The sequence below is a fragment of the Phoxinus phoxinus genome (assembly GCF_949152265.1).
Source record: "Phoxinus phoxinus genome assembly, chromosome: 5".
NCBI lineage: Eukaryota > Metazoa > Chordata > Actinopteri > Cypriniformes > Leuciscidae > Phoxinus > Phoxinus phoxinus.
Window position 1 is genome coordinate 41902555 of NC_136880.1, and position 20969 is coordinate 41923523.

At 34.6% G+C, this 20969-nt stretch overlaps 2 protein-coding genes and 1 long non-coding RNA gene across 7 annotated transcripts in view; 2 read left to right on the forward strand and 1 right to left on the reverse strand.

The window, feature by feature from the left end:
• Positions 1–4498, forward strand: part of atcayb (ATCAY kinesin light chain interacting caytaxin b) — a 35207-nt gene extending 30709 nt beyond the window's left edge. Inside the window, exons 13-14 of one of the 3 annotated variants that reach the window (XR_013797634.1) lie at positions 1–889; positions 1027–1108. The exon at positions 1–889 is cut by the window's left edge and continues 211 nt beyond it. The gene's annotated coding sequence lies outside the window, so the exon portion shown is untranslated. The other 2 variants (XM_079612887.1, XM_079612886.1) reach the window with 2 other exon arrangements.
• The window catches only part of LOC306998664, a 43346-nt gene that overhangs the window by 20291 nt on the left and 2086 nt on the right, over positions 1–20969 (reverse strand). The window contains exon 3 of one of the 2 annotated variants that reach the window (XR_013797636.1): positions 17069–18908. The exons of the other annotated variant lie outside the window; for it this stretch is intronic. This is a non-coding gene — a long non-coding RNA (uncharacterized lncRNA). Of the gene's footprint in view, positions 1–17068; positions 18909–20969 lie in introns of those variants that run through there. 2 annotated transcript variants of the gene reach the window in all.
• Positions 11486–16926, forward strand: nmrk2 (nicotinamide riboside kinase 2). Of its 2 annotated transcripts, XM_079612888.1 has the most exons (8): positions 11487–11662; positions 11739–11829; positions 12591–12639; positions 14204–14375; positions 14453–14524; positions 15124–15230; positions 16409–16494; positions 16576–16926. In XM_079612888.1, exons 1-7 carry the CDS (start codon positions 11637–11639, stop codon positions 16492–16494), a joined length of 603 nt encoding a protein of 200 aa, XP_079469014.1. In that variant the 5' UTR covers positions 11487–11636; the 3' UTR covers positions 16576–16926. The 2 variants fall into 2 exon arrangements, with proteins under 2 accessions (XP_079469015.1, XP_079469014.1); XM_079612889.1 differs by lacking the exon at positions 12591–12639 and having other exon boundaries at positions 11486–11662.

Sequence of the window (20969 nt, forward strand, 5' to 3'; positions counted from 1 at the left end):
ACGTCATCTAGTGTAACAGTCGTCTGTGTTGTACGGATGTAAACGTGGTGTTTTATACCAGCGGGATTATAACTGGACTGTGTAAACATGTACAGCCGCCAACCCAAACTATTCCCCGTTACATAATGCAGCGGTTCACAGGCTCAAAGTCAACATGAACACAACTCTATTGATCATGTTAGCCAATCGCCAAATAATTATTCAGTCATTGTTTATGGCTGCAGTAATACATCCTTTCTTAAAATCAAGTGTTTAATGCAGTAATTCATGGTTAATGATGTATAAAAAACAAAAAAGTTCTCAGCAATAAAAGCAAATAAGGATTTCTTTTTGCAAACTTGACTTTGAAACTGAGTAGATGTGTAGCACATAAACAGAAGGTTGTGAGACGTACAGGTCACTTTGGGCGTCATGTTCACTGCGACTGTGATAAACGTCTGTGATATTTCAGATTCGGAAGGCAGGGAACGTTCTGCCAAGGTTCTCTCAAAGTCATGAACAAACATTCTTCCAGTAACGTTTATAGAACGTTTGTACAAAGTTATCTGGTCTTTATCAAAACGTTCTTTATGCATCGTTCACGCAGTGTTTTTTCGATCCGCTAACATTTGTTTAACATGTTACTACTTGGTTTAGAATGTTCAGAGAACATTTAAAAGGAAAATTCCAAATGGAATGTTCCCCTTCATACTGCTACATTGCTGTCACATGACCTCGCTGCACACAGCAAACAGTGATTTTCTTCATCTGAATTTTTGCCTCGTTTTTCAGTACAAATATCTAAACGTTCTTAAAGTCAAGATACATTTACTGGAGGTGAGGCGAAAGCTCAGTCGCGCTATATTTGGCATGATGTGTGAGCATTCATCACGGCACAAATGCTTCTGACGCAACAAACATAAATTCATATGGAAGCTTGTTTCTGCCACAGAGTGAAAAATAAAAAAGGCAATTGCAACTTTTTATCTCACAATTCAGACTTTTTTTCTCACAATTGCGAGTTTACATCTCAGAATTTTATCTCAGAATTTTATCTCAGAATTGCATGATATAAAGTTGCAATTGCGTGTTATAAAGTCAGAATTGTGAGATATAAACTATTCTGAGGTAAAAAAAAAAAAGTCAAGTCTTTTTTTCCTTAGAATTGGACTTTATAACTCGCAATAGCGACATTATTTCACGCAATTCTGACTTTATTTCACGCAATTCTGACTATTTCACGCAATTCTGACTTTATTTCACGCAATTCTGACATTATATCTCGCAATTCTGACTTTACATCTCGCAATTCTGACTTTATATCTCGCAATTGCGACTTTATTTCACGCAATTCTGACTTTATATCTCGCAATTGCGACTTTATTTCACGCAATTCTGACTTTATATCTCGAAATTGCGACTTTATTTCACGCAATTCTGACTTTATATCTCGAAATTGCGACTTTATTTCATGCAATTCTGACTTTATATCACGCAATTCTGACTTTATAACTCGCAATTCTGACTTTATATCTCGCAATTCTGACTTTATAACTCGCAATTCTGACTTTATTTCACGCAATTCTGACTTTATATCTCGAAATTGCGACTTTATTTCACGCAATTCTGACTTTATATCTCGCAATTCTGACTTTATAACTCGCAATTCTGACTTTATATCACGCAATTCTGACTTTATAACTCGCAATTCTGACTTTATATCACGCAATTCTGACTTTATATCACGCAATTCTGACTTTATAACTCGCAATTCTGACTTTATCACGCAATTCTGAATTTATATCACGCAATTCTGACTTTATAACTCGCAATTGCGACTTTATTTCACGCAATTCTGACTTTATAACTCGCAATTGCTACTTTATTTCACGCAATTCTGACTTTATCTCGTAATTCTGACTTTATATCTCGCAATTCTGACTTTATATCTCGCAATTCTGACTTTATATCTCGCAATTCTGACTTTATATCTCGCAATTCTGACTTTATATCTCGCAATTCTGACTTTATATCACGCAATTCTGACTTTATATCTCGCAATTCTGACTTTATATCACGCAATTCTGACTTTATATCTCACAATTCTGACTTTATATCTCGCAATTCTGACTTTATATCTCGCAATTCTGACTTTATATCTCGCAATTCTGACTTTATATCACGCAATTCTGACTTTATATCTCACAATTCTGACTTTATATCTCACAATTCTGACTTTATATCACGCAATTCTGACTTTATATCTCGCAATTCTGACTTTATATCACGCAATTCTGACTTTATATCTCACAATTCTGACTTTATATCTCACAATTCTGACTTTATATCTCACAATTCTGACTTTATATCTCACAATTCTGACTTTATATCTCGCAATTCTGACTTTATAACACAATTGAGACTTTATTTCACGCAATTCTGACTTTATATCTCGCAATTCTGACTTTATATCTCTACTTTATATCTCGCAATTCTGACTTTATAACACAATTGAGACTATTTCACGCAATTCTGACTTTATATCTCGCAATTCTGACTTTATATCTTGCAATTCTGACTTTATATCACACAATTGAGACTTTATTTCACGCAATTCTGACTTTATATCTCAGAATTGCAAGATGCATACTTGCAATTGTGAAAAAGTCGCAATTATTTTTTTAAATGTTTTATTCTGTGGCAGAAGCAAGCTTCCATAAATAATCAGTTTTTGAATGAAGTTTATTTTTATGAGCCCATTGACTGGTTGTTTTAAGCTAAAACTAAAATTTGATACATTTTTCAGAAAGCAAGACTCTATACCTCAAGTTAGTAAATGTATCTTGATTTAAGAATGTTTCGATACTTGTACTGAAAAAAGAAGACAAAAATACTGAGTAAAAATCATTTTGCAGTGCATTGCATGTTTTATTCCGCAACTAACATCCAGTTATAATCTCATTTTAAAGGGATAAAGGATTAAATGAAAACTCGGTCATCATTTACTCAAACCCTGTGAGTTTCTTTCTTCTGTTGAACACAAATGAAGATATTTGATGACTGATTTTAGTTGATGTTGAAGTGTTTTTGATTTCAATGGCATGTATGATTACCGGCATCCTTCAAAATATCTTCATTTGTGTTCAACGGAAGAAAGAAACTCATACAGGTTTGAGTAAACGATGACCGAGTTTTAATTTTTGGGTGAACAATCCCTTCAATGCAGTTTTGTCTTAAAATATCTGAACTTTTGACAGTCAAGAAGATGATAAAAATCATGGTTGATATGATTTCCTTTTCATGCATCACAGTGTAAATTGAAGGTGAAGTTGAGTGCATTGCATTGTGGAGAACAGTATTCACATATGCAATAAATTCTGTGCACAATATGCATAAACTGTAGAAATAGTAGAAGTAGTATAAACGATACTGAGCATGAGCCGTATGAAGTAACACTGTACATAGACTCTGTCATCCGGCTCAGTGCGCTTCCAACGTCACGTTATGACATCACGAGAGGCGGAGCTTGTTATCCCTCCCTTCATAATGCCTTATGGGTTCTTATGGGTTATGTGTGACCCTGGACCACAAAACCAGTCTGGAGTCGCACGGGTATATCTGTGGCAATAGCCAACAATACATTGTATGGGTCAAAATTATAGATTTCTCTTTTATGCCAAAAATCTTTAGGATATTAAGATCATGTTCCATGAAGATATTTAGTAAATTTCCAACCGTAAATATATAAAACATGTATTTTTGTGAGTGAATGCAGCACAATCGTGAACATAAATGCACAACTTTAAAGGAGATTTTCTCAATGTTTAGATTTTTTTGCTCCCTCAGATTCCAGATTTTCAATAGTTGTATCTCGACCAAATATTGTCCTATCATAACAAACCGTACATCAATGGAAAAATTATTTATTCAACTTTCATATGACGTATACATCTCAATTAAAAAAAATTGAGCCATGTGACTAGTTTTGTGGTCCAGGGTCATGTATATCAGATTATAAAGTTCTTATAATAATATAACTTTATAATAAGGCTCAATTTGTTAACATGAACAATCCTTCTAAAGCATTTATTAATCAGTTAATTTCCACATCTGCTCGTACATTATTAAAACCAAATGTTGTATCTGAGCTGATATGAACTAACAAATAAATACTATAATTGCACTTTTAATGTTAGTTAAACTAATGGGACCTTATTGTAAAGTATAATGTTTTCTGCTCGACACACACTGACTAATTTCACAACGACAATAAAATAATTGTAATTTTATTAAGCAAATTCATGTCATTGATTGACCAATCAGCATGCAGGACTGGGACTGTCCGTTGTCTAAGTGCTCATAATGCATTTTGCTGGGATAATTTCATCCACATTATTGTATAATGTACATGATCAGACTGTTTAACAGTGTATGTGTGTAAAGCATTTGTATCATATGATGTGCAATACGTTGCTAACATTGATGATGTGATGACTAATAAAAGGTAACGGTCAAGCCTTGTGTTTTCCAGTTTCCGGTTGCGTTACTCTAGATATAGACCAGGGGCCTGTTTCAATAAGCAGGTTCAACCAACTCTGAGTTAAAACTTGAACTCTGAGTTGACTTACCCTGAGATGGGAAACTCTTGAGTTTTCGGTTACAGATCAGCTGAAATTAGTTAGTTCAATCAACTCTAAGTTGACTGACTCAGAGTTGAGCGTGTGCACCACAACTATAAAAAGCCATTATCAATGGAGCGCAGATATCATGAGTCACCATGGCAACAGCGCCAGACACAAAGAGGAATTACTGTTATACAGTGTTGGGTGTAATTAATTACCATGCAATCTAAATATTGTAATTTAATTAAAGGGATTACTCTTAATTCTTCTGTAATTTAAAATAAAATATGATGTAATTACATTAAATAGGCTACTGCATAGACTATAGAACAATTCTGTATAAAACAATAGTGGATTTAACATACATTTTTAAAAGGTATATTTTGAATGTAACCTTCTTCCTCTACACACTTTGGTCAATTCAAGAATAATTCATGCAATTGTATATTGTTCATTTTAAAAAAGCATTAAAAGTGCAGTTTCTTGTCTCTCCTCGTTGTATTGTTCAAGTGGTTGAGGTTGATATGGGACTTAATAATTAATAATAAGTAGACCAATACTTTCTAAAGATAGTAATTATTACATTAATCTAATTACACTGTTGAAGATGTCATTTGTAGGTAGTAATTAATAACTATTTTAGAGTAACTGTTATAATATCAGGTGAAACTGGAAGAACAGTTATTCAACCTAATTTTCATGACTGCAGGCATTAAAAGAACGTGGCAGCAGCTGAAAATAAAAAAATATATAAAAACAATTCAATCAGGTAAGGCTTGAGCATATCATGGGTGTAGGCTATCTGACTTTACAAACATTTGACATATTACATAACTAAATAGCATCCAGTGTCTAGCAGTGCAGCAGCATTTCTGGCTGAGGGAATTCCTTCATCAGAGCCGGTCACTCCCGGAGATCCAAGGGCCTTCATAAAATGTAAGAGGTCTTAGTCTTTTTTTTTTATAGGGTATTTTTGATATTTCTATTTATTTTACTTTGGGTTGGGTTTTTCGTTGGTCCCACTCCCAATAGATTCTGATATTTATTGGGACTAATATCTATCTAGAGACTAATATCTGTCTTTTGGAGCCTCCTGTCCCAACAGAACCCCAGACAGTTGTAAGTTGCCTTCTCAATACACCAGAAATTATGACAAATAGTATTATAAAGTGTACAAATGCTCATCTTCACAGGATGATGGGTATGAAGAAACAGTTTCTGCGCCACAGAGAGGCCTACAGGGTAATGTTAATATTATGTGTCTACACATCAGACAATCTACACATTCACATTTGTATGTGGCGTAGCCTATAGAATCGAAGTTTATATCTAAGTATAAAAGGACATTCTTATCCCCCAAGTGATTTTCAGTAAATGCCACAGTTTAATTCTGTAGAATTTGTTTAGAACTGCATGATGTAACTCTAATGTACTGCATTTTCAGTTGCCAGTCAGTTAACGTTAAATATACTTCACCTTATTAATTTATTTTTTAAAACAGCGGAAAAAACAGCAATAAATAAATGTACAGAAAGAATGAATGAAGTGTTTAAACACCGCTTCCTCTTTAAAAAGGGGAGGAGACCGCAAGAAACTCTGGGTTTACCGAAGAAAACCTGCTCCCGACCAGGTTAGGTTCACAGAGTAAGTTGCCATGGTAACTGACTCTGAGTATAAGTTACCTCTCTTTCAGAAATGGGCTTGACTTACTCTGCTTTCTCGGGTTTGATATACCTCCCATTCCGAAACAGAAAACCCAGAGTTTCCCTCATTTCAGGGTTAACATACTCAGAGTTTTCACTTAACCTCCTTTCTAAAACAGGCCCCAGGTGTTTAATTCAATAACGCAACATTGTTGTGTGGGACACTCACTCTGTTCTGGACTGTTCCTGGGTCAGGAATGAGGCGAGTGACTCGTATACATCTGATATCTGAATGTCAGAAACACAACAAATGCAACCTGAGCTCTCAACACCTCACGCCGACGGTTTTCTCATGCCATGCTGGAAAAACTCATACCTTTGACCTATAAACAAAGTCCTGTTCATCTCTATTCATGCTGAGGTGTAGAAAGTACACAAAATGAGTCAAATAATGGGTATTTTGTCAAAGCATACAGCTAAAACACTAGGGTGCCATTGGTTAACCCCTTATGGGCCCTATTGTAACGATCTGAAACGCAAGTGTCAAAGTGCAAGTAACTTTGTGAGCGGATCCCGGCGCTGTCGCTATTTTCCCGGCGGGATAAACGAGGTCACCTAGTGTAAAAGTGTGGTACTGCGCCCAAATTTTTTTTACTGAAAGCTTCTTTTTTGAGATGTGATTTGATTTGATTAAAATTGATGTTTTGGCTTTGATTTTTTTGCATTTTTAGAGTCCACCAGGTTTCGAAAATATATATATTTTATATAAAATATGAATAATAAAAATTTTAACATTGTACATTATCATAAACTCAAACTTCTATAACTTTTTCTGTTTAAAGGGGTGGTTGATTGCGATTTCACTTTTTTCATTTTAAATAGTGTGTAATGTTGCTGTTGGTGCATGAACAGTATCTGCAAAGTTGCTGCGCTGAAAGTTCAACGTAAGCAGAGATATCGTCTTTTAAAAATCAGGAAGTTTAATGCCTACAAAAACGACTTGAATGGGACTACAACGAGATACTTCCCGGGTTTTATACGTAACTAACCCATACATTTACATCAACCCTCCCTCCGGAACATGCAAAAAAGGGGGCGTGGCCATATTTCTGCGGCTTTGAGAAGAGGAAGAGTAGTGGAAGAGCTGCCATGCCGTCGAAAGTGTGTTATTTTCACCCAGCTGTCAGGTCTTCTGTGTTCGGGCTTCCTATGGACGCTGTAGTTCGTCAACAATGGCTACAATTTCTGTTTGATTATGTTCCTGAAAATTACAATCGTAGCTCTGTGCTGCGCATTTTACGGAAGACAGCTTCCAGAATCTCCACGAATTCAATGCCGGATTAAACAAGAAACTGTTTCTAAAACATGAAACAGTTCCAACTTTAAACCCAGAGGCAGCCGTTGTTGGGCCACAACCTGTAAGTAAGACTTAATAATTTTAAATGTATTTGCATGTATAATTTCAGACGTAATGTTTTAGTTTGATCAAGGACGTAAACAAATGCCAGCGCTCGCGTTAGCCACTTAGTTATGCTATTTCGTGTGTATAAGACAAACGTGTATTTATAAAGTTAAACAAAGTATATGTAATCGCAACAGCAAACTTCAGCTGCGGTGTTACTCAGTCATTTATTCAGTTATATGAAATGTTTAATCGGGAGAAAACCGTATCTCAAAAGCTAACAAACGGCAGTGGCATTTTCAAGTAACAGCGTATCAAAATTATTATATAATAATAGTAGAATAGAATAGAATAATAATAATAAAAAAATTTACCTTTCAGAAACGTTTTGTAAGAGCCGTGTTTGGGGAGGTTCTGCTTGACTCTCTTCATTGCCGCTTTCTGGGTCTGATTCTGGCTCAAACTGACGGCAGTATTGACACCATTATTTACATTTGACCGGAGCACATGCGACTTTCACCCGTAAAGATGATGGGCGTGAAGTTTCCGGACGACGTGCACTGCGCAGTTTAGCCAATTACAACACACCGGCCCAACTAACCAATCTGAGCCCATGCCTGTTTCTGGGGGAGTGGTTTCATAGAATCAGGAAGTCAACCGGTCGTTCAAATGACAGAGGAGAGAGCGGCTTACAATAAAGGGGAAATTTATGAAAAATAAGGCTTAAAAAAAAAAAAAAGACGGAGACATGTTATATTGCACCCCATAAACACAATCATGTAAAGAAAAAAAGCAGTAAACCACCCCTTTAACTTTCTTGAATTACAACCATTTAAGTTCGGAATGTGCATTTTCATGTCTATTTAAAAAAGCCGCTTAAGGGGTTAACATTAGTTAATGCAATCTAATAATGAGCAATACATGTGTTTCAATACTTATTCATTTCTGTTAGTTGCTGTTCAGTTACTACATATACTTACTGTAGTAATAACAGTAAATGATGCATAATTAATTTACAAGTAACTAACCCTAACCTTAACTCTATAGTAAGTGCATGTAGTTAATTAATACAATGTTCAGTACTTGTTTGAGTAAGTGCAATGTAACTCATCTTAACATAATGTAACCAGGTCCATTAAAAAAATATTAACAGATTTTGATTTTAATATCAGTAAATGTTGAAATCAACATTAACTAAGATTAATAAATACTTTTTAAATATTTTTCATTTAGAAGTGCAACCCAAGTTTCCATATTTAATTGTAGAAAACTATATAAAAACAAGTAGATATTTATTTCTTAGCTTTCTAATAGATCAAAATATATGTATATATTTATATGTATATATTCAAATATATTTACAGGTGAAAGTCGGAAAATGAGAATATGGTGCAAAAGTTCATTTATTTCAGTAATTCAACTTAAAATGTGAAACTAATATATTATATAGACTCATTACATGCAAAGTGAGATATTTCAAGCCTTTATTTGGTATAATTTTGATGATTATTACAGTTTATGAAGACCCCAAATTCAAAATTAGAATATTGTGAAAAGGTTTTCATAAGCTGTAAGCCATAATCATCAAAATTATAACAAATAAAGGCTTGAAATATCTCACTTTGCATGTAATGAGTCTATATAATATATTAGTTTCACCTTTTAAGTTGAATTACTAAAATAAATGTTTGTATTACTGAACTTTTACAACATATTCTTTACGTTTCATGTGTATGTATTAAAGAGAAAAATGTAAGTCTTTATTCAAATTATATAAAATATGTACTTTGAAGGTCTAATTAAATAACAGTAAAAAGCATGATTTTTGCATTGGAAAATAATTAAAGTATTTAGTTTCACTGTTACTGAAGTATAGTATTTATCGATTATTATCAGTACACTTTTACGTGTTTGTTTACTGACATAAAAGGAAACTTGTGTGACTCGTGTCTTTTATTGAATCATAAAACCAAATGTTCAAAGTGTTTTTATATATTTCTCAGGAGTGTCTGTATATTACTCCTCAATGTCAGATGATTATAATGATTAAATGACTGAAAGATAAAAGATCGTACAGTATGTTAACAATGACTGCATGTTGCAATAGTCATAAAAGGAAGTGAAATATTAGCATCATCATATATATTTGGACTCTGAACATTAATTTGTTTTTATTAAGATCAAAACAATGAATAATTACACTTTTGGTTCCAAACCAAATGTGTTTCTTTTTGTATATGCAGGGATGCTGCATTATATTCGGCTAAAGAAGATGTCTTAATATTATGTATTTTGATGCTGTAGGTCAGGTTTGGAGCAGAGCTCTTGCCATTGGGCATTTGCTATTAAACTGATGGTCTGGTATTTATGTTTGTTGCGTCAGAAGCATTTGTGCTGTGATGAATGCTCACACATCATGCCAAATATAGCGGTATACTGAGAGCTTTCGCCTCACGCCGGGAGAAAAGTTCCCTCACGCTGTGCCAAGAAGACACGTCCAGTAATTGGAAACATTTAATCAGGATGGTCAAGTATCATCAGAGGAAATGTGCTCTAATACCACGCGCCCGTCTTGTCTTTATTTAACATTTGGCTCTCGTGTGGAGTCTGTGTGACCATAATGATTAACAAGCATAACTAAATGCACACTAGCAAACATACATCAATCATAAGTCGCTCTAACATGAGTTCCTACAGTCAACACTTCAAACATCAGGATCAAACATTTCCTGATGAGTATATAACGATGATTTCTGGCCAGACTGGAGTTCACCGAGTTAAATGAGCCCAAATATTAGAAAGTATGTGAGACCATGAGCACAAATACAATATTGAAGACATGTATTATGTTATATTATGTTGAAGACAAACTCAAAGAACTTCTTTATTTTAAATATTGACATCACCGTAATTAGTAGCCTATTAAAATGATAATAATAATGGTTGTGTGAGCTCGGGTTACATCTATTAAAAAATTTAAGCAATTGTGTTTAATATGTTATTTATTTTAGTGGTATAGTCTGTTTAATAATAGCAATTTGACTGCATTGATTATGGGATTTAATAATCAATTACATTAACAGTAGCCTATGCATAAATTTTTTGACCCAAAATCCACAATTCATATTGATTGGAAAACCTTGTGTTTTTATCAGTTTTCCACTACTGTACCATGGTTAGGCCTACTTTGTTTAATTTCATAGTAAAAACTATAATATAATATAGCATATATTATATATATATATATATACAAATGGTTATCAATCCGCCAAAAACACGTTTACTACACTTTTACTATAGTAAAACAATGGTTAACAAGTTAAGTCACTGTAAACATGGTTTTATTATTACATTGTGACTAAAAATCCTCCATTGTAACCACAAGAAAAAGGGTTAATGTCAACCATGTGAAGTAACACGTGAAATCTCTTAAACCGATGACAAATCACTGTAAAATCTTTATTATTCGCCTATGTTATAATTGTCAGTAAATGGTTCGTTGTGTAAATGAAGTGTTTATTCCTTTACCTGCGTGTATTCGCGTCACTGACCTCGATAGTGTTGGTCATGTGTTAAACACAAACTGTGCTAGTTGGCATGATTTGGTGGTATATTTCCACTCTTTAATTGCCCCTCGTGGCCGCGCAACGCGCGATCTGCCCCCACCGCGCGCGCGACCTGCTCACAGACGAAGAGCAACAGGTGCGCCCAATGGAACGGTGCCAGTATGCAAATTAGCAATACGACTCCATCGCTGATTGGTTCCCAGAGAGCGGCCTGATTGGCCAGCGACCCGCGTCTCCGTGACGCAAAGCCCAGCCGCCTATATATCGAGTGCGAAAGCCTAGTCCATCAATGAAATAGTAAAGAGAGGGAGATTCTGGGAGAGAGAAAAGAAGGAGATAGATTGAAAGCATTCCCGACCGAATTAAAGGAAGCGATTCCTTTGCTAGTGTCCTACTGCGAAGACCAAGATCAACAAGGATCAGAATGAAGTTCATTATTGGAATAGGGGGGTGAGTATAATCCACAAGAGCGTTATATTGACCATATATTGTATGATCTCATCGTTTAATAATGTGTCTATTACAGTGTGACCAATGGAGGCAAGACAACTTTGACGGGAAGACTCATAAAGAACTTGCCAAACTGTTGTGTGGTGCATCAAGATGATTTTTTCAAGGTATGGAGAGATTCAATGACACTTTGTTAAATTACACTATACTGTGGCTCCTAGAAATATTTGGACATTTATGCAATATATTCAAGTGTGCATGAATGTTATTGCATTATCACTATATCATCTAATGCAATTAATTTCATGCATTTTGATGTAAGTGTCCAAATACTTCATATTGTGTAGTATCTAGACCATAGAGCAAGGGACTGAAAAGGTAAAGTCATGCATATATTGTATTTATGGATCCATTGTCCGTATTGTTGGTTCCGTGTGGTTCATGAACCCTATGCTGGTGTTCTCCTGGACAGCCAACCTCAAAGACAACAAATGAATGCCGTTTGAGATGCCTAGAGTCTCGCAGGCATTCATTTGCAGCCGCAAACCCCACTAATATGATTCTCTTGCTCATGCATTTATCATTCTAATGCATGTAAGAGGATCTGGCAATCCTTCATCACACTAGCGCCCATATCGATATCTTTTATAACACCTCTTAAGTGCATCACACACACATTCCTAACTGTCATTGGAGGCTCTTCTACACTAGAATCGCATTGCAATATGCTTATAAAGATAATTAAATCCAACGAATGCACTTTTAGTGCATTGCAACCAAATTAAGTTTATTCTGCCCCCTCACGCAATTCAAAATTGAACTTGACTTTAGAAGACTAGCCTGAGTGCTTGGCGTCACATGTCCAGGTGGGACCAGCACTGCCTGAGCCATCTACACCTTTTTGTTTTATTGGTCACTGTTATTGCAGCCCCAAGATCAAATAGAGTTCGGGGAGGACGGCTTTAGACAATGGGATGGTAAGAGTGGCTTTCGCTGTGGGAAGAGAAACAGTAATGTATTCCCACCTTTCCATAAACATTCTGATGTTTGCTTTTCTGTAACATAACCCTAAAAAACCCAGCAAAACTATACCTTTCTTACATTGCACGTCAAAAGTTTGGACACACATGAAAACGTAGTTTTGTTGGCAGATATAAACTGTGCCTGTGAGTTTTAAAAACCAAAAATTGGAGCAGATACACTCTTTAAAAAAAATGAAGGTTCCAAAGGATTCCATTTTTGGTTCCGTAAAGAACCTTTCAGTGAACAGTTCTTAAAGAACCATTTTGTAAAGAACCTTTTTAGAAGGTTCCAGATGTTAAAGGTTATTTATGGAACAATTAATGGCAATAAAGAGCCTTAATTTTTAAGAGTGTAGTGAAGGAATAAATGTTGCATGTTCCTCCTTCACGAAGAGCCAGATTTACCAAACGAGGAAAATTACATGTAGCCTGAGAGCAAAATCCCATATACCGGTAAAAGTTCATCGCGTGATCTACTGAAGACATGCAAATAATTCGAGCTATTTCCATAATGACCAACACAATCTACAAAGAGCATCTGGTTTAAGACGTTATCATTTTTTGGCGTTAAATAATGGCGAAAGAAAACTGTAAATTGACGAGCGCAAACCTTAGTAAATAACCTTGCATGATCATTTAAATTCTCTCCTCTCATTAATTTTGCGTCTGAAAGGGAAACTCCTACAAATGCATATGCAATAATGTCACTAAAAAATGCTGGGTTAAAAACAACCCAAGTTGGGTTGAAAATGGACAAACCCAGCGAATGGGTTGTGTTAGCTCAGCGGTTGGGTTAAATGTTTGCCCAAGGTGCTGGGTAGTTTTATTATTATTTAACTATTTAAAAAAAAAAAGACTTCATAGCTGGCTTAAAATTAACACAATATAATCAGACGCATAATAACTAGAGGCAACAATAATCAAAAGGTGAACATTTATCAATAAGCAATTTAATAAATGCTGATTGTTTAATCATTTATTAAACGCATTCATAAATGTTCATTTTCAACATACTTCGGGTTCATTTTAAGCAAGAAATACAGTCATTATTAAACAATTGTTGGGTTAAATAAAACTACCCAGCAGTTTGGGCAAACTTTTACCATTTTCAACCCAACTTGGGTTGTTTTTAACCCAGCTTTTTACAAAAATAACCCTGTCCTCGCCTTTTCAGCGCTCGTTTCTCACTGCGTGTGTTTAGTAAATCCTGACAGTAGCTGTGAGTAAATCTGGCCCTAAGTGTTTAAAAGCATCCCAGGATGAACGTCATGAATGTCCACAATAATCAGAACTGGAATCTAGACGAAGTAGAAGCTTGTTGCTTTTTTAAATTATATTTAAGTGTGTCCAAACCTTAGACTGCTAGTGTAAATTTGACTCCCAGTGTTATATTAATTATTAACATCCCTAAAAAAGGAGAAAGGACAAATTAAAAAAAAAACATTTTAATGCATTGCTTTAATGTTTCCAATATCCTAGCATGTGAGACACGTCTTGTGTTTTCTGTCTCCTTGTGCAGTGATGACGGCCATGGACATGGATGCGATGGTGAACACGGTTAAAGGATGGATGGAGAACCCGGTGAAGTTCGCTCGCTCTCATGGCGTGAGTGTTTCCGCCACGGACGACTCGGACCCGGAGCGCGAGATCCACATACTCATCGTAGAGGGATTTCTCCTCTATAACTACAAGTATGTGTTTCTGATTGGCTTGATTAACGTGAGGATGTGACGTGAGGTTGATGGATTCCTCTTGTTTGCATCTCCAGGCCTTTGCTCGACGTCTTCAACAAGAGCTACTACGTCACCATTCCATTCGAGGAGTGCAAACGGAGAAGAAGGTGAGTTATTATTGATGTTCGCAGATGGTTTGGTCTATATATATATATATATATATATTACACACACACAGGTGAAACTCGAAAAATGAGAATATGGTGCAAAAGTTCAGTAATCCAACTTAAAAGGTGAAACTAATATATGATATAGACTCATTACATGCAAAGTGAGATATTTCAAGCCTTTATTTGTTATAATTTTGATGATTATGGCTTATAGATATAAAAACCTTTTCACAATATTCTATTGGTTCACTCAAAAAAATGCCAATTTTGGGTCAAATATGGACAAACCCAGCCGTTGGGTTACATTTTTTAATTACATTTTTAACCCAACGTTTGGGTTTGTTTGAGCCAAAATTGGGTTGAAACAACCCAGCATTTTTTAGAGCGTAAGCTGTAAGCCATAATCATCAAAATTATAACAAATAAAGGCTTGAAATATCTCACTTTGCATGTAATGAGTCTATATAATATATTAGTTTCACCTTTTAAGTTGAATTACTGAAATAAATGAACTTTTTCTCCATATTCAAATTTTTCCAGTTTCATCTGCATTTATTATTATTATTCTCCTAATAAATCACCCTTCTCATTTTCAGCACAAGAAATTACACCGTTCCTGATCCTCCTGGTCTGTTTGATGGCCACGTGTGGCCCATGTACTTGAAACACAGGAAAGAAATGGAAAACAACAGCCTAGATATCCGTAAGTGTTACTGGATACACACTGCTTTTCTTACTTAGTATTTTTGTCGTGTTTCCAGTCCCAAGTATCTAAAAAATCTTAAATCAAGAAGTATTTACTAGAGAAGTAAAATGACAAGAAATGATATCTTGTTTTCTGGAGAGAGGAAAGAAATCAATTGAGTTTTTGCTTAAAACAAGCTAAATTATCTTCCAACGGGTTAAGAAAACCCAATGGGTATTAAAAACAAGAAAAATAATCATAATTCAAATGGGAAAACAAATAATTGTTCTTACCCCATTGGCAGATTTAGCACTAGAACGGCCATGGCGGTCATTTTGACCGTTTTTAATTTTATATCTGCAATAACTTTGTTGAAAAAAAAAAAAAAAAACTGACTGACTGACTTTTCCTAAAAGTGTCTATTTTCATTTAAAATGTTTTTCATATAAATTACACAAGGCAAAAAAAAAAACAAATGAACATATTTACCCATTTCGGCCATCGACGCACTGAATTATTTTGTAACATTCCCCGCGGTTGACCTTTAGTCTCTCTCACTGTCAACAGAAAGGTCAGTAGCGGTCCTGAGTGTTTGCATATATGCTAATTACTACAAACAAAAAGTATATTAGATTAAATTTGTTGATCAGAAATAGGCTAATAATAATACCTGACGTTATCTATTTACGTAGATATTCTCTATTGGGCCTATATACGAGTTATTAGACCATTTTCTCTGTTATTATATTAAAATTAAATGTTTTATAATTAAATAAGATACTTTTAGTTGTTATTCTCTTGTTCTGAGTTATGTTGAATGGATATATGGCCTATCTGTTGTGAATATGCGATAATTACGGTAGGCTATTATTGATATTATTATTTATAAATGTATAATTAAACTTGTTTAAATGTACAGTTTTGTTTTTTTAAAGATATCCTAATACAATAAATGCATTAATCTCTCAATTGGGTATTTAACATCAAGCAAAAACTCAGAAAATTTCAGAAATCAAGATATAATTTCTTATGTGACTTGTCTTCTCTAGTAAATGCTTCTTGATATAATAATTTTTTGATATTTGGACTGAAAAAAAAAATAATAATACTAAGAAAAGCATTTTTTTGCAGTGCAAGTGATGAAATGGCGTTCACACGCATGTGATCTGTAACTCATGGATGTTTTGTGTCTGCAGAATATCTGGATGGCATGAAGTCTAAAGAGGAGCTCTATAACCAAGTCTATGAAGACATGCAGAACTCGCTGCTGAATGCCTTATAGGTACGACTCTCCATCCTTTATTATACATGCATCCCTCATTATGAAGAGGATTTCTCATCCGTGGTTTCTTTCTCTTTGCAGCATCTCCAGAATGAAGATGTGTGTGTATAGAACTGTAAATAGCATCGTAGATCTGGCTTCTGCCACTAGACGACTTTTGTAAATAACATAATGAAGACTTATTGTAAAACTGATGGCAAGAGCCTGTTATTTTATATTGCTGTATAACTTTTGTGTTATTAAAAACATGCATTGCTCTCTGGGCTGTCCAGAGATGAACGGTGTATGAATGTTTTAATTTTTCTGTAAACTTTCTTGAAAATCTTTACAGTTACAATGTCCTGACTGCAAAATATAAGGGCAAAATTAAAATATGCATTGCAATCATTAAATAGAAAATGTTGAAATAAAAAATGCAATGAATACACAATACATTTCATGATTTATTCATTTATGATTTTGTTCAATATATTAGATTTAATTTTCGGTGTCATTCTTCATTTTACATTAACTGAATGCATCACACTCCTTATTTATGCATTCATGTCGTATTTATTGATTTTGATGATATATTATAATTTATTTAGTCCAAATTTCATGTAATATTTCATTAGCTTGTTTGTTTAAGCTAATATGCAGTTGGGTGTAATGCATTAATTATTGTAAGGGATTACTCTTAATTTCTCTGTAGTTGAATTACATTTACTTCTGATGTAATTGCATTAAACACTCAAAGTGGTAGTTGCGTACACTCAAAAAAATAAGCTGTTGAACGAACTTTATTAAATTAAAGGAACACTGCTGTTTGTTTTTTTTAAATGGGGCTTATTCACCGTCTTTCCTACATTTAGATAGGTGGGCAAAGGCATTTTTGTCTCATGCATGCATTGTTTTAGTTTGGCAGGGTCGCCGCTAGCTTAGCTTAGCATAATGAATGGAATCCTTTGTTGCCAGCTAGCATGTCCTGAGTAAAAGTGATAAAAAAGAAAAATTAAACTAATTACTATCTAATTATTCATCCTAATATAGTCCCAAGTCAATATCTGCCTAGGAAATCGCCTAGTCTTAATCTGCATCGCTATTTGTAGTCGTTGTTAATACGCAGGCCACAAGAAGTAATTAGGAGGGTTTCTTTTTTTATCACTTTTACTCAGGACATGCTAGTTGGCAACAAAGGATTCCATTCATTATGCTAAGCTAAGCTAGCGGCGACCCTGCCAAACTAAAACAATGCATGTATGAGACAAAAATGCATTTGGAAATGTCAGCAAAAAAAGTTCATTGCTAATGGTAATGATGATTTTTCCGTGTTCTATAGCAATATTAAGGTTCTATATATGAAAGAGCTTATAGACAACACATTTACATACAAATTATTCACAAAATTAATGACTCCTTTTTCATGGCTTGATTTTTTAAAAAATAGATTCATGCATAAATAGGCGACAAGTTGTTCTTCATTGAAGAAATAGTAGAACAATATTGTTATAAGTTCACCTATTAGCCAAGGTTTGTCTCATTTAAACATTTAACAAGATGATTATTGCAACAACAACAAAATCGTACTTTTAAGTCAAATTTTTTTTGAAAATAAACATAATTCAACGGGGTAACGATTATTTTTCTGGCCCCATTGACAGATATTTTTATTGTTTTAAGCATAAATTCACTTAATTTGAATAAATCAGAGAAGACTTATCTAATGTCTATTATTTTGCTTCTCAAGTTAATGTATCTAGTCATATTTGTACTGAAAACAAGACAAAAATAAGTTATATATTCATTTTTTGGTTACACTTTATTTTAAGGTGTTACAGTGTAATTATATATTTAAGTACTGACTAATAATAATTAACAACAGGTACTTAGGGTTAGGGTTTGGTTGAGGGTTAGTTGCATGTAATTATGCATAATTTACTGTTATTACTATAGTAAGTACATGTAACATGTAAAAAAGGACACTGTAAAATAAAGTGTTACCCATTTTTTACAGTGAAAATGAATAGAAATGGACAGAAATTAGTCAATAATTCCCATCAGTTAATGCACCAGATAATTTGCTCTTGGGTGAATTGCATGAGAAATGTTTGACTTTTAAAAGCAAATGTGTTGTCTTAGCAAATCTGAGACAACGCTGAGATCTTTTCTGAAGATAACTGAGATTACTAGGGTCTTTTTCTCATGCAAACATCTGGCAAGAGTCTCGGTTTGCTGTGCATGTGTCAGTCCTGCATGCTTGCATGTGTGAGCGGATATATTTAGGCCGCATGCCTTCAGTGTCAGGAGAGAAGGAGAACTGTGAGATGGAAATAGAAATGCATGCTCTGTTCTTGAACCGGTTCGGCCCCTCGACCCCGTGAACAGCGGGACCACGAGGCGAGAACGAGTCCGACGTCACGGTTCGTCACGAGCACCTAAAAACAGTAGCACAGATGCAGATCACATTCTGGCCTGTTTTAGTTTAAAGAGGTGGTATAATGCCCTTTTCACAAGATGTAAAATAAGTCTCTGATGTCCCCAGTGTGTGTGTGTGAAGTTTTATCTCAAAATACCCCACAGATATTTTTATATATCATGTTAAAATCGTCACTTTTTGAGGGTGAGCAAAAACACACCGTTTTGTGTCTGTCCCTTTAAATGCAAATGAGCTGCAGCGCAGGGGGCGGAGCTACAAAATCTCGTGTCCTTTTACCTCACACACACACACACATGCACTGAACATTTCAAAAACTTTTAGCCTTTTATGTTCAAACCGGAATCAGACAATGATGGAGAGACTCAAGAAGAAGTGACAACATGTAGAAGAACAGGACATTTCTGAATGGTTAGTTGATGAATTTATGAAGCTTATGTGTAGTTATCTTCTAGTCATTGATTAGCATATTCTGTCTTGATAATCTATAAATCGTATTCAGGGGGCGGGGTTTATGTAAATTAGGGTTGGTGATGTCACTAACCCGGGAGGAATGTCGTGTAGTTTCTACCAGCCGTTTGTTGTAGTCCTTAAAAAGCGATTTCTTTAAAAGCAAATATCTCCCTTTGCTCTGAACTTTGAGTGTTGTAACTTTGCAGATGTTGTTTATGATCAAACAGCAACATTACACACTAACTACAGTTAGAAAAGTCAAATCATAATCAACCACCCCTTTAAATGCGAAAAAGTCGAGACTTGATATTCATGCTTTTCTCTCACAGACTCATGTGTTCAAATACTTTTGAGGTCAATGAATCATAAAACTGTGATGTCCCGTCAAACCAGAATATATTCAGACGCCTTCAACATTTCTCACATTATCACAGTTTATTCGCTATAGTTTAGAAAATGATAATAAAATATGAGCAGAACTCAGTTGATATTTGACAGGTTTTGTCCGTCCTTCTGTTAGACTCTCACACATGAATTGTTTAATATCGGTCAGCTGATAAATTTAACTACACAATTAAATAATACCAGTTTAGCTCGACCAGTCACCAAGCAATGCTTCATTGTGTTCAGTGTGTGTGTGAAAAGAGCATTAGCAATTACAGAAAAAACACTGAAGAAAACATGATCAGCTCAAAGTGTCTGAGTAATTTTTGGTCCTAAATGTTTATAAATTTTAGTGGTAGTCACTGTCTGAATAATTTTTGGGTATAATATGTGATTTCACAGTCACAGTTTACTTTATTTTGCTCTCCTCACTTATAAAAATGAACTATAGTGTCCTGCACACACTAGTAAACAAATATCAATAAATTATATCTGGTGTCTGAATAATTTTTAGTTTGATTGCATGTGTGTGACTGAGCGAGGGACTTTTTGTGAGCTTGTGTGGTTGTCACACACACACACACACACACACACACACACACACACACACCCTCATGACTGAGATAGTTGAAGAGCCGTCAGCAGCTGTAAATGTGTGAGGGACATTTCACTCATATGTCAGATGACAGCCTCATATTTTGTGTTTGGTCAGAGGTTTATTAATAGAGCTTGACACTTTCGAACAATGAAAATGTAATTATAATGTCTTATTATTTTATGTTGAGGGGTTTCTTATTGGATTCTTATGAGTAATAGCATTTGCACTCTTGTTCAGAGTTTATTTAAAGATTCAGTGGAAATAATAATAATACTTTTTGTAGATTTGTACATTCTGATATATTTATAATATTATGTCTAAGTGTATAAACTTAAATCTAAACCTCTAACTGTGTGTGTGTGTGTGTGTGTGTGTGTGTGTGTGTGTGTGTGTGTGTGTGTGTGTATTATTTACAGCATCTTGACTCAGTTTGTTATTTTTATATTTTTGTTTATGCAAATAACAACGAAATAATGTAAATACATTCATTAAAATAAATACTCATGGGAATTATTGTTATGTTAAACCCTTTACATACATTTCTAATTATAAATAGGCAAACGTTGTATTTTTATATTATCATAAAAAATTATAATAAATCATATTCTCTTGTTGTGTTATCCTGGA

Excerpts from the sequence above, each read along its gene's own strand:
- nmrk2 (XM_079612888.1), top strand. The coding sequence starts at position 11,637 with ATGAAGTTCATTATTGGAATAGGGGG. Across the intron at positions 11,663-11,738 it reads TTCATTATTGGAATAGGGGG|TGTGACCAATGGAGGCAAGA; the intron begins GTGAGTATAATC and ends TGTCTATTACAG. Across the intron at positions 11,830-12,590 it reads ATCAAGATGATTTTTTCAAG|CCCCAAGATCAAATAGAGTT; the intron begins GTATGGAGAGAT and ends CTGTTATTGCAG.